Below are 13,435 nucleotides of genomic sequence, written 5' to 3' on the forward strand. Positions count from 1 at the left end.
TGTTGTTCGCTGATGATACAGCGCTGGTGGCTGATTCATGTGAGAAACTGCAGAAGCTGGTGACTGAGTTTGGTAAAGAGTGTGAAAGAAGAAAGTTAAGAGTAAATGTGAATAAGAGCAAGGTTATTAGGTACAGTAGGGTTGAGGGTCAAGTCAATTGGGAAGTAAGTTTGAATGGAGAAAAACTGGAGGAAGTAAAGTGTTTCAGATATCTGGGAGTGGATCTGGCAGCAGATGGAACCATGGAAGCGGAAGTGGATCATAGGGTGGGGAGGGGGCGAAAATTCTGGGAGCCTTGAAGAATGTGTGGAAGTCGAAAACATTATCTCGGAAAGCAAAAATGGGTATGTTTGAAGGAATAGTGGTTCCAACAATGTTGTATGGTTGCGAGGCGTGGACTATGGATAGAGTTGTGCGCAGGAGGATGGATGTGCTGGAAATGAGATGTTTGAAGACAATGTGTGGTGTGAGGTGGTTTGATCGAGTAAGTAACGTAAGGGTAAGAGAGATGTGTGGAAATAAAAAGAGCGTAGTTGAGAGAGCAGAAGAGGGTGTTTTGAAATGGTTTGGGCACATGGAGAGAATGAGTGAGGAAAGATTGACCAAGAGGATATATGTGTCGGAGGTGGAGGGAACAAGGAGAAGTGGGAAACCAAATTGGAGGTGGAAAGATGGAGTGAAAAAGATTTTGTGTGATCGGGGCCTGAACATGCAGGAGGGTGAAAGGAGGGCAAGGAATAGAGTGAATTGGATCGATGTGGTATACCGGGGTTGACGTGCTGTCAGTGGGTTGAATCAGGGCATGTGAAGCGTCTGGGGTAAACCATGGAAAGCTGTGTAGGTATGTATATTTGCGTGTGTGGACATATGTATATACATGTGTATGGGGGTGGGTTGGGCCATTTCTTTCGTCTGTTTCCTTGCGCTACCTTGCAAACGCGGGAGACAGCGACAAAGCAAAGAAAAAAAAAATTATCCCTGGGGATAGGGGAGAAAGAATACTTCCCACGTATTCCCTGCGTGTCGTAGAAGGTGACTAAAAGGGAAGGGAGCGGGGAGCTGGAAATCCTCCCCTCTCATTTTTTTTTTTTCCAAAAGAAGGAACAGAGAAGGGGGCCAGGTGAGGATATCCCCTCAAAGGCCCAGTCCTCTGTTCTTAACGCTATCTCGCTAATGTGGGAAATGGCGAAAAAGAATATATATATATATATATATATATATATATATATATATATATATTTTTTTTTTTCCGGTCTCCCGCATTTGCGAGGTAGCGCAAGGAAACACACGAAAGAAATGGCCCAACCCACCCCCATACACATGTATATACATACGTCCACACACACGCAAATATACATACCTACACAGGTTTCCATGGTTTACCCCAGATGCTTCACATGCCCTGATTTAATCCACTGACAGCACGTCAACCCCGGTATACCACATCGCTCCAATCACTCTATTCCTTGCCCTCCTTTCACCCTCCTGCATGTTCAGGCCCCGATCACACAAAATCTTTTTCACTCCATCTTTCCACCTCCAATTTGGTCTCCCTCTTCTCCTCATTCCCTCCACCTCCAACACATATATCCTCTTGGTCAATCTTTCCTCACTCATTCTCTCCATGTGACCAAACCATTTCAAAACACCCTCTTCTGCTCTCTCAACCACGCTCTTTTTATTTCCACACATCTCTCTTACCCTTACGTTACTTACTCTATCAAACCACCTCACACCACACATTGTCCTCAAACATCTCATTTCCAGCACATCCATCCTCCTGCGCACAACTCTATCCATAGTCCACGCCTCGCAACCATACAACATTGTTGGAACCACTATTCCTTCAAACATACCCATTTTTGCTTTCCGAGATAATGTTCTCGACTTCCACACATTCTTCAAGGCTCCCAGAATTTTTGCCCCCTCCCCCACCCTATGATCCACTTCCGCTTCCATGGTTCCATCCGCTGCCAGATCCATTCCCAGATATCTAAAACACTTCACTTCCTCCAGTTTTTCTCCATTCAAACTCACCTCCCAATTGACTTGACCCTCAACCCTACTGTACCTAATAACCTTGCTCTTATTCACATTTACTCTTAACTTTCTTCTTTCACACACTTTACCAAACTCAGTCACCAGCTTCTGCAGTTTCTCACATGAATCAGCCACCAGCGCTGTATCATCAGCGAACAACAACTGACTCACTTCCCAAGCTCTCCCATCCCCAACAGACTTCATACTTGCCCCTCTTTCCAAAACTCTTGCATTCACCTCCCTAACAACCCCATCCATAAACAAAGTAAACAACCATGGAGACATCACACACCCCTGCCGCAAACCTACATTCAATGAGAACCAATCACTTTCCTCTCTTCCTACACGTACACATATATATATATATATATATATGTTTTTTTTTATATATATATCTATAATGCTGTACCTGTGAATAAAATCAAATCATATTTACCTTTACTTTACAATTTGAAAATCAACAAACAAGCTCAATAGACACAAAATAAACATCATTTCTACATCTTCTTGAATAAGACCTCCAAGACTGCCATAACTACAGACCTCAGTGTATAGTTCTGATGTCATATGATCCAGATTACCATAAGAAGCATAACTCTAATACAATTCTATCTAATACTTACTTCTGCTGTTCTCCTGTGGCAGAGGAAGCTTTTTAAAGCGGTGATAATACTGTGATAACCTCTCAAAACTGTCTTGGTTATTGCGCATTTGAGGACCATCTGTGCCCAGCTTCTCCGCTAAGGTAGCCTATTTCAGGAAAAGACATTAAAAGATATGAGATGCAAAAAAGTTTTTATTTTGTTAAATTTAAATCCCCTCTCTTGGCTTCTCCACCTCACTTTGCTCCCTTATATCTAGCTCCCTCTCTGGCCAATCTATCTACATGGTTGCAAATGGATCAGCTTCTCCTCCTTTCCCCATCAACAGTGGTGTCCGTCAAAGATCTGTCCCATACGCTACACTATTTCTCATCTTATCAAAGATTTCCTTTCTTTTACAAATTACCAAACACAATCACATGCTGACAATTCAACACTGCATTCCTTCTCATCCTTCAATTCTGCTTCTTCTTCTCTCATTCAATCTGCATCTCATCTTCACACAACTTCCTCAATAAACTCAGGCTTGGACAGGATATCTCAACAGGGTCAACTTTAATGCCTCTAAGACCCAGTTTCTTTTTGAAAATTCATCACAACTTTCCTCTCTCCTCTGTCAGTTCTATAATTCCACCTCAAGACTCAATGAACATACTTGTCATTACTGTAACATCCACTCAATCTTTGAAACCCCAAATCATGGAAATAGCTAAGTATGCCTCTAAGAAAATGGGAGTCCTGTTTATATGTCAAAACTTTTTTTCTTGAACAGTTGCTACATTTATACAAAGGAATGATCTGTCCTTGTACAGAGTACTGCTCTCACATCTAGGGTGGCTCTAGCTCTACATCTTTCCTTGTCAGAGTTGAGTTAAAAGCAGTCTGGCTATTAACCTCTCCCAGGTTAACTTCAAAACTTGATCCACTTGCCCTACACTGTAATACTGGTATACTTTCCAGCTTCTACAGCTATTGCTCCTGAGAGCTGGCTGCTTGAGTGCTTCCACCACTAGCTAGGCCACACAATACTTAGCAAGCTGCTGCATCACAAGATTACTGTAATGCCATTGGCAACTGAAGGGTAGGTCATTTTGATAAATGTCTCTTTCCATACACCTTGAAGCCCTGGAACTCACTACCCTCTTATGTCTTTCCCAATAACTATGAACTTGCACTTTTCAAAAGACTGGTTTTTTCACTTCCTCCAAAATTTGTAATACTTCCTGTTGTCACTTCTTTTTCCCTTCATTAACATCTACACTTCCATTAAGGCCTGCCCTTGATGTGGACTTCTGTCTGTGACTGGAGCCTCCAACATAAAATAAAAGGTAATTAATCCCAATACTGCCCACATAAGTTTATCAAGGGTCTGTAAAGACCAGTATCTAATGCCACTTATAAATGAAAAAAGTTCCAGAACAGTCAAGGAGCATGGATGTCAAAAGGAAAATCTCATTCCCTCCTTATACAATACCAAGGATGCCCTGTGTGGTAGTTCAAGAATCAAAGCATTAGTCTGAAAAGGCTGCATGACACAAGAACTGGCAAGAGGGTAAGGTACAGAATTCACTGTGAGTGATATGTTTTGTCAAGTAGATTGTCTCTGCAAAGCTAAATAGTCTCACTGCTGTCTGCATGAGGTAGTAAAGAGGGCAATATTGAAGGTGAGTAAATGCCATATTAGCATTGATTAACATATAGAACAAGAAAGTGAATAAAGGATATATGTATATTTTCCATTGTATTTTGAAAAATCAAATTACAGAGGGAAAACAAAAATGGAAAATGAAACAAGACACCATTGGTTACAAAACCACAAAATCGACCTTATACAATAAAGATTGGGTGGAAGGCTCCTTGTAACCAACTCAATACAGCATACTTAGATGAAAGTTACACTTGCAGAAATGAAAGCTGTGGTGAAAGAAGGCATTATGATATTCAAGTCTTAAGTTCATAAAAAGATAATTCTTCGTAAAGTGTAATGCTAAAAATGTGCAAAACCACATTCATCTGTCTGTAATTATCTCCAATAGCATTGTTTTTGGTATCTAACCTCTTCATTGATGCCAATATTAAACAGCACTGGAGTAACACAAAAACTTGGAGGATCACTTGGTTGTTGAGAGTTTGGAGTTGGAAGGAGGCTTAACACATGCTCAGGCACTGGCAACACTACTCGTAATCCACATCTGAAAATGAGCTATGAATAAGGGGTCCTGCATACATAACTTTTTGTATGACTGTCTTAATTAACTTAGGGGATCCCTAGGCAGTACATGAAATAATTAGAATTCCTATTCTCAGAGTATTATTGCAAAGTAAAGCAGAACATTTGGAACACAAAAAGTTTTACATGTATTCTGCTGATCTTTACATGAAGATGCAAGCTATATTCACTCAATTGAGATTAGATGTGGCCATGAGTGCTACGGTATACCCACTGTCATAGGTTACTTTTTTCCAGACAACCAAGTTGTCATATTCTACCTTTCAGAATCATAACACCAATCCAAGAATACTGGTCAAGGGACTAAGAAGAAGTCAAGGTAAAGGGCCTAAGGCCAACAATAAACACTAACAAAATTTTGTTTAACAGTGCTGCTGTGGCACATAATCTGTACTTGGATTGCAGTATGACATTATCTTCAAACAGAAATGAGCTGTTTGCATGAACTGACAATACATTAAAAACATACTTAGATATTTGTGATAAAATACATGTTTAAGTAGACACAGCTCATGACACTCTATAATTAAGATAATCTTATAAAGTATGTTAAATATCACTTGATTCAACAAAGGATATACTGTAGTGAAAAATGCTCACTGATTTAAGCACATTCTTCTTTGCACAATGTGGCTGCATCCTTATGGTCCACTAGCATAATACAGTATCTAATGTAAATAGGAAGGGGGTGGGTTTTAGAACAAATGACTTTAATCAAAGTAAATTCCTCACAGAGAGTTGCTGTTTGCTCTCCAAGACCTGCTGACAAGTAACTGAAGTAAGGTAAGATACAAAGTTACCAAATGAGGAGGGTTGGTACTTAAAAGAAGCTAAAGAATGCCAATTACAGTTACAGTATCAGCACAGAAAAGATAATTATGAATGATTAAAAGTGAAGTGATAGGGAAAAGGAAGAGCCAAGGGTCAAAACAGAGCCTTAAGAAACCACTTTTGACAAGCAGTCGATCGAGCTGATCTGCTGAAACTCACAGCAACACACCAGTAGAGAATAATACTGAAATTTGTTGAAACTAATCAATCAAAACTTATAGCAACAAATCACTAGATCAAAAAAAAAGATCATTTCATGGAAAAGTTTATCTTAATTTTCATCATTATTTCAAACACTCCAAGTAAAAGATGAGCGGCAGGGACACAACAGGTAATGGAATACCATGCAACTATCCAATGAGCAGAAAATGGCAATAACATCACTTTTATGGGATTCATTGTGAGCCAGAAGCAGTACAGTGTATACACTAAACATAGTAATGCAGGAAAAATTATGGGTGAGACAAAAAGTGGAAACAATATGCCAAAAAAACAATGTCATACACACTTGCCAAGAACAGTTGCTAGTTTGCAAATAAAAACAGAGTACTGTTTTAGGTATATCAGTTATGATTAACTGTAATGTACCTAAAGATGAAGTGGAAGAAAAGAGCTATGGAATATGAGTATTTGATGGTAGGATATGTTAAAGACTGCAATCTGGGATATAATATAAGTATATGAAAAAGATTACAGGAGCATGTTTAACTTTGAAAAGCATGGTGGAAGGAAATGGACTACAAATATGCATCATATAGAAAATTAATAAAAAACCCAGCTATATTTAATAAAGTTAGGATTTCAGTGCTTAATCTCTTAAAGGTACCTGTTCCCTGAGACATGTGGCATGGGCAACTCATATGATGGTGGAGGGGGGGCAGCCCCCTCACTTCGTGTACGTCCACCATTTTGAGGTCCAGCTGAAGACACCATAACAAACTCCACAGTACCAAGGTCCTCCACTGCTACAACCATGTCACTTAACATACCTTCATCTTTTCTGGAAAAAAAAATCACAGCTGCTTTTCCAAATTCAAATGTCAATGTATATATAGGGTGGGGGAGGGGGCGAAAATTCTGGGAGCCTTGAAGAATGTGTGGAAGTCGAGAACATTATCTCGGAAAGCAAAAATGGGTATGTTTGAAGGAATAGTGGTTCCAACAATGTTGTATGGTTGCGAGGCGTGGACTATGGATAGAGTTGTGCGCAGGAGGATGGATGTGCTGGAAATGAGATGTTTGAGGACAATGTGTGGTGTGAGGTGGTTTGATCGAGTAAGTAACGTAAGGGTAAGAGAGATGTGTGGAAATAAAAAGAGCGTGGTTGAGAGAGCAGAAGAGGGTGTTTTGAAATGGTTTGGTCACATGGAGAGAATGAGTGAGGAAAGATTGACCAAGAGGATATATGTGTCGGAGGTGGAGGGAACAAGGAGAAGAGGGAGACCAAATTGGAGGTGGAAAGATGGAGTGAAAAAGATTTTGTGTGATCGGGGCCTGAACATGCAGGAGGGTGAAAGGAGGGCAAGGAATAGAGTGAATTGGAGCGATGTGGTATACTGGGGTTGACGTGCTGTCAGTGGATTGAATCAAGGCATGTGAAGCGTCTGGGGTAAACCATGGAGAGCTGTGTAGGTATGTATATTTGCGTGTGTGGACGTATGTATATACATGTGTATGGGGGGGGGTTGGGCCATTTCTTTCGTCTGTTTCCTTGTGCTACCTCGCAAACGCGGGAGACAGCGACAAAGTATAATAAATATACATATAAATAAAATAAATATATACATATTGGGCCAGGTGAGGGTATTCCCTCAAAGGCCCAGTCCTCTGTTCTTAACGCTACCTCGCTAATGCGGGAAATGGCGAATAGTTTGAAAGAAAAGATATATATATATATATATATATATATATATATATATATATATATATATATATATATATATTTTTTTTTTTTTCTTTCTTTCATACTATTCGCCATTTCCCATATTAGCGAGGTAGCGTTAAGAACAGAGGACTGGACCTTTGAGGGAATATCCTCACCTGGCCCCCCTCTCTGTCCCTTCTTTTGGAAAATTAAAAAAAAACGAGAGGGGAGGACTTCCAGCCCCCTGCTCCCTTCCCTTTTAGTCGCCTTATACGACACGCAGGGAATACGTGGGAAGTATTCTTTCTCCCCTATCCCCAGGGATATATATATATATATATATATATATATATATATATATATATATATATATATATATGTAAGTAGGAGAGATGGCCAGAGAGCGTTATTGGATTACGTGTTAATTGACAGGCGTGCGAAAGAGAGACTTTTGGATGTTAATGTGCTGAGAGGTGCAACTGGAGGGTTGTCTGATCATTATCTTGTGGAGGCTAAGGTGAAGATTAGTATGGGTTTTCAGAAAAGAGGAGTGAATGTTGGGGTGAAGAAGGTGGTGAGAATAAGTGAGCTTGGGAAGGAGACCTGTGTGGGGAAGTACCAGGAGAGACTGTGTACAGAATGGAAAAAGGTGAGAACAATGGAAGTAAGGGGAGTGGGGGAGGAATGGGATGTATTTAGGGAATCAGTGATGGATTGCGCAAAAGATGCTTGTGGCATGAGAAGAGTGGGAGGTGGGCTGTTTAGAAAGGGTAGTGAGTGGTGGGATGAAGAAGTAAGAGTATTAGTGAAAGAGAAGAGAGAGGCATTTGGACGATTTTTGCAGGGAAAAAATGCAATTGAGTGGGAGAAGTATAAAAGAAAGAGACAGGAGGTCAAGAGAAAGGTGCAAGAGGTGAAAAAAAGGGCAAATGAGAGTTGGGGTGAGAGACTATCAGTAAATTTTAGGGAGAATAAAAAGATGTTCTGGAAGGAGGTAAATAGGGTGCGTAAGACAAGGGAGCAAATGGGAACTTCAGTGAAGGGCGTAAATGGGGAGGTGATAACAAGTAGTGGTGATGTGAGAAGGAGATGGAATGAGTATTTTGAAGGTTTGTTGAATGTGTCTGATGACAGAGTGGCAGATATAGGGTGTTTTGGTCGAGGTGGTGTGCAAAGTGAGAGGGTTAGGGAAAATGATTTGGTAAACAGAGAAGAGGTAGTAAAAGCTTTGCGGAAGATGAAAGCCGGCAAGGCAGCAGGTTTGGATGGTATTGCAGTGGAATTTATTAAAAAAGGGGGTGACTGTATTGTTGACTGGTTGGTAAGGTTATTTAATGTATGTATGACTCATGGTGAGGTGCCTGAGGATTGGCGGAATGCGTGCATAGTGCCATTGTACTAGGGCAGAGGGGATAAGAGTGAGTGCTCAAATTACAGAGGTATAAGTTTGTTGAGTATTCCTGGTAAATTATATGGGAGGGTATTGATTGAGAGGGTAAAGGCATGTACAGAGCATCAGATTGGGGAAGAGCAGTGCGGTTTCAGAAGTGGTAGAGGATGTGTGGATCAGGTGTTTGCTTTGAAGAATGTATGTGAGAAATACTTAGAAAAGCAAATGGATTTGTATGTAGCATTTATGGATCTGGAGAAGGCATATGATAGAGTTGATAGAGATGCTCTGTGGAAGGTATTAAGAATATATGGTGTGGGAGGCAAGTTGTTAGAAGCAGTGAAAAGTTTTTATCGAGGATGTAAGGCATGTGTACGTGTAGGAAGAGAGGAAAGTGATTGGTTCTCAGTGAATGTAGGTTTGCGGCAGGGGTGTGTGATGTCTCCATGGTTGTTTAATTTGTTTATGGATGGGGTTGTTAGGGAGGTGAATGCAAGAGTCCTGGAAAGAGGGGCAAGTATGAAGTCTGTTGGGGATGAGAGAGCCTGGGAAGTGAGTCAGTTGTTGTTCGCTGATGATACAGCGCTGGTGGCTGATTCATGTGAGAAACTGCAGAAGCTGGTGACTGAGTTTGGTAAAGTGTGTGGAAGAAGAAAGTTAAGAGTAAATGTGAATAAGAGCAAGGTTATTAGGTACAGTAGGGTTGAGGGTCAAGTCAATTGGGAGGTGAGTTTGAATGGAGAAAAACTGGAGGAAGTGAAGTGTTTTAGATATCTGGGAGTGGATCTGTCAGCGGATGGAACCATGGAAGCGGAAGTGGATCATAGGGTGGGGGAGGGGGCGAAAATTTTGGGAGCCTTGAAAAATGTGTGGAAGTCGAGAACATTATCTCGGAAAGCAAAAATGGGTATGTTTGAAGGAATAGTGGTTCCAACAATGTTGTATGGTTGCGAGGCGTGGGCTGTGGATAGAGTTGTGCGCAGGAGGATGGATGTGCTGGAAATGAGATGTTTGAGGACAATGTGTGGTGTGAGGTGGTTTGATCGAGTAAGTAACGTAAGGGTAAGAGAGATGTGTGGAAATAAAAAGAGCGTGGTTGAGAGAGCAGAAGAGGGTGTTTTGAAATGGTTTGGGCACATGGAGAGAATGAGTGAGGAAAGATTGACCAAGAGGATATATGTGTCGGAGGTGGAGGGAACGAGGAGAAGAGGGAGACCAAATTGGAGGTGGAAAGATGGAGTGAAAAAGATTTTGTGTGATCGGGGCCTGAACATGCAGGAGGGTGTAAGGAGGGCAAGGAATAGAGTGAATTGGAGCGATGTGGTATACAGGGGTTGACGTGCTGTCAGTGGAGTGAATCAAGGCATGTGAGGCGTCTGGGGTGGACCATGGAAAGCTGTGTGGGTATGTATACACGTGTGTGGACATGTGTATGTACATGTGTATGGGGGGGGGTTGGGCCATTTCTTTCGTCTGTTTCCTTGCGCTACCTCGCAGACGCGGGAGACAGCGACAAAGTATAAAAAGAAAAAAAAAAAAAAAAAAAATATATATATATATATATATATATATATATATATATTTTGCTTTGTCGCTGTCTTCCGCGTTTGCGAGGTACTGCAAGGAAACAGACGAAAGAAATGGCACAACCCACCCCCATACACAATGTACACACACACACGCCCACACCCGCAAATATACATACCTATACATCTCAATGTACACACATATATATACACACACAGACACATAAATATATACCCATGCACACAATTCACACTGTCTGCCCCTATTCACTCCCATTGCCACCTCGCCACACATGGAATACCATCTCCCTCCCCCCTCATGTGTGCGAGGTAGCACTAGGAAAAGACAACAAAGGCCCCATTCGTTTACACTCAGTCTCCAGCTGTCACGCAATAATGCCCGAAACCCCAGCCCCCTTTCCACATCCAGGTTCCACACAACTTTCCATGGTTTACCCCAGACGCTTCACATGCCCTGATTCAACCCACTGACAGCACGTCAACCCTGGTATACCACGTCGATCCAATTCACTCTATTCCTTGCCCGCCTTTCACACTCCTGCATGTTCAGGCCCCGATCACACAAAATCTTTTTCACTCCATCTTTCCACCTCCAATTTGGTCTCCCACTTCTCCTCGTTCCCTCCACCTCCGACACATATATCCTCTTAGTCAATCTTTCCTCACTCATTCTCTCCATGTGCCCAAACCATTTCAAAACACCCTCTTCTGCTCTCTCAACCACGCTCTTTTTATTTCCACACATCTCTCTTACCCTTACATTACTTACTCGATCAAACCACCTCACACCACACATTGTCCTCAAATATCTCATTTCCAGCACATCCACCCTCCTGCGCACAACTCTATCCATAGTCCACGCCTCGCAACCATACAACATTGTTGGAACCACTATTCCTTCAAACATACCCATTTTTGCTTTCCGAGATAATGTTCTCGACTTCCACACATTCTTCAAGGCTCCCAGGATTTTCGCCCCCTCCCCCACCCTATGATTCACTTCCGCTTCCATGGTTCCATCCGCTGCCAGATCCATTCCCAGATATCTAAAACACTTTACTTCCTCCAGTTGTGCTCCATTCAAACTTACCTCCCAATTGACTTGACCCTCAACCCTACTGTACCTAATAACCTTGCTCTTATTCACATTTACTCTTAACTTTCTTCTTCCACACACTTTACCAAACTCAGTCACCAGCTTCTGCAGTTTCTCACATGAATCAGCCACCAGCGCTGTATCATCAGCGAACAACAACTGACTCACTTCCCAAGCTCTCTCATCCACAACAGACTTCATACTTGCCCCTCTTTCCAAAACTCTTGCATTCACCTCCCTAACAACCCCATCCATAAACAAATTAAACAACCATGGAGACATCACACACCCCTGCCGCAAACCTACATTCACTGAGAACCAATCACTTTCCTCTCTTCCTACACGTACACATGCCTTACATCCTCGATAAAAACTTTTCACTGCTTCTAACAACTTGCCTCCCACACCATATATTCTTAATACCTTCCACAGAGCATCTCTATCAACTCTATCATATGCCTTCTCCAGATTCATAAATGCTACATACAAATCCATTTGCTTTTCTAAGTATTTCTCACATACATTCTTCAAAGCAAACACCTGATCCACACATCCTCTACCACTTCTGAAACCACACTGCTCTTCCCCAATCTGATGCTCTATACATGCCTTCACCCTCTCAATCAATACCCTCCCATATAATTTATCAGGAATACTCAACAAACTTATACCTCTGTAATTTGAGCACTCACTCTTATCCCCTTTGCCTTTGTACAATGGCACTATGCACGCATTCCGCCAATCCTCAGGCACCTCACCATGAGTCATACATACATTAAATAACCTTACCAACCAGTCAATAATACAGTCACCCCCTCTTTAAATAAATTCCACTGTAATACCATCCAAACCTGCTGCCTTGCCGGCTTTCATCTTCCACAAAGCTTTTCCTACCTCTTCTCTGTTTACCAAATCATTTTCCCTAACCCTCTCACTTTGCACACCACCTCGACCAAAACACCCTATATCTGCCACTCTATCATCAAACACATTCAACAAACCTTCAAAATACTCACTCCATCTCCTTCTCACATCACCACTACTTGTTATCACCTCCCCATTTGCGCCCTTCACTGAAGTTCCCATTTGCTCCCTTGTCTTACGCACTTTATTTACCTCCTTCCAGAACATCTTCTTATTCTCCCTAAAATTTAATGATACTCTCTCACCCCAACTCTCATTTGCCCTCTTTTTCACCTCTTGCACCTTTCTCTTGACCTCCTGTCTCTTTCTTTTATACATCTCCCACTCAATTGCATTTTTTCCCTGCAAAAATCATCCAAATGCCTCTCTCTTCTCTTTCACTAATAATCTTACTTCTTCATCCCACCACTCACTACCCTTTCTAATCAACCCACCTCCCACTCTTCTCATGCCACAAGCATCTTTTGTGCAATCCATCCCTGATTCCCTAAATACATCCCATTCCTCCCCCACTCCCCTTACTTCCATTGTTCTCACCTTTTTCCATTCTGTACTCAGTCTCTCCTGGTACTTCCTCACACAAGTCTCCTTCCCAAGCTCACTTACTCTCACCACCCTCTTCACCCCAACATTCACTCTTCTTTTCTGAAAACCCATACAAATCTTCACCTTAGCCTCCACAACATAATGATCAGACATCCCTCCAGTTGCACCTCTCAGCACATTAACATCCAAAAGTCTCTCTTTCGCACCCCTGTCAATTAACACGTAATCCAATAATGCTCTCTGGCCATCTCTCCTACTTACATACGTATACTTATGTATATCTCACTTTTTAAACCAGGTATTCCCAATCACCAGTCCTTTTTCAGCACATAAATCTACAAACTCTTCACCATTTCCATATACAA

At 41.6% G+C, this 13,435-nt stretch overlaps 1 protein-coding gene across 5 annotated transcripts in view; it reads right to left on the reverse strand.

Annotated features, from left to right (window-relative positions):
- Positions 1–13,435, reverse strand: part of LOC139749000 (inositol polyphosphate-4-phosphatase type I A) — a 229,840-nt gene that overhangs the window by 4,860 nt on the left and 211,545 nt on the right. For all 5 annotated transcript variants that reach the window (XM_071662368.1, XM_071662367.1, XM_071662366.1 and 2 more), the window contains 3 exons: positions 6,530–6,703; positions 4,699–4,834; positions 2,664–2,790 (listed from right to left, as the gene is read on the reverse strand). In XM_071662368.1, the coding sequence (XP_071518469.1) occupies positions 2,664–2,790; positions 4,699–4,834; positions 6,530–6,703 (437 nt within the window). The remainder of the gene's footprint in view (positions 1–2,663; positions 2,791–4,698; positions 4,835–6,529; positions 6,704–13,435) is intronic.

This window comes from Panulirus ornatus, chromosome 6, assembly GCF_036320965.1.
Source record: "Panulirus ornatus isolate Po-2019 chromosome 6, ASM3632096v1, whole genome shotgun sequence".
NCBI classification, from domain to species: Eukaryota; Metazoa; Arthropoda; class Malacostraca; order Decapoda; family Palinuridae; genus Panulirus; species Panulirus ornatus.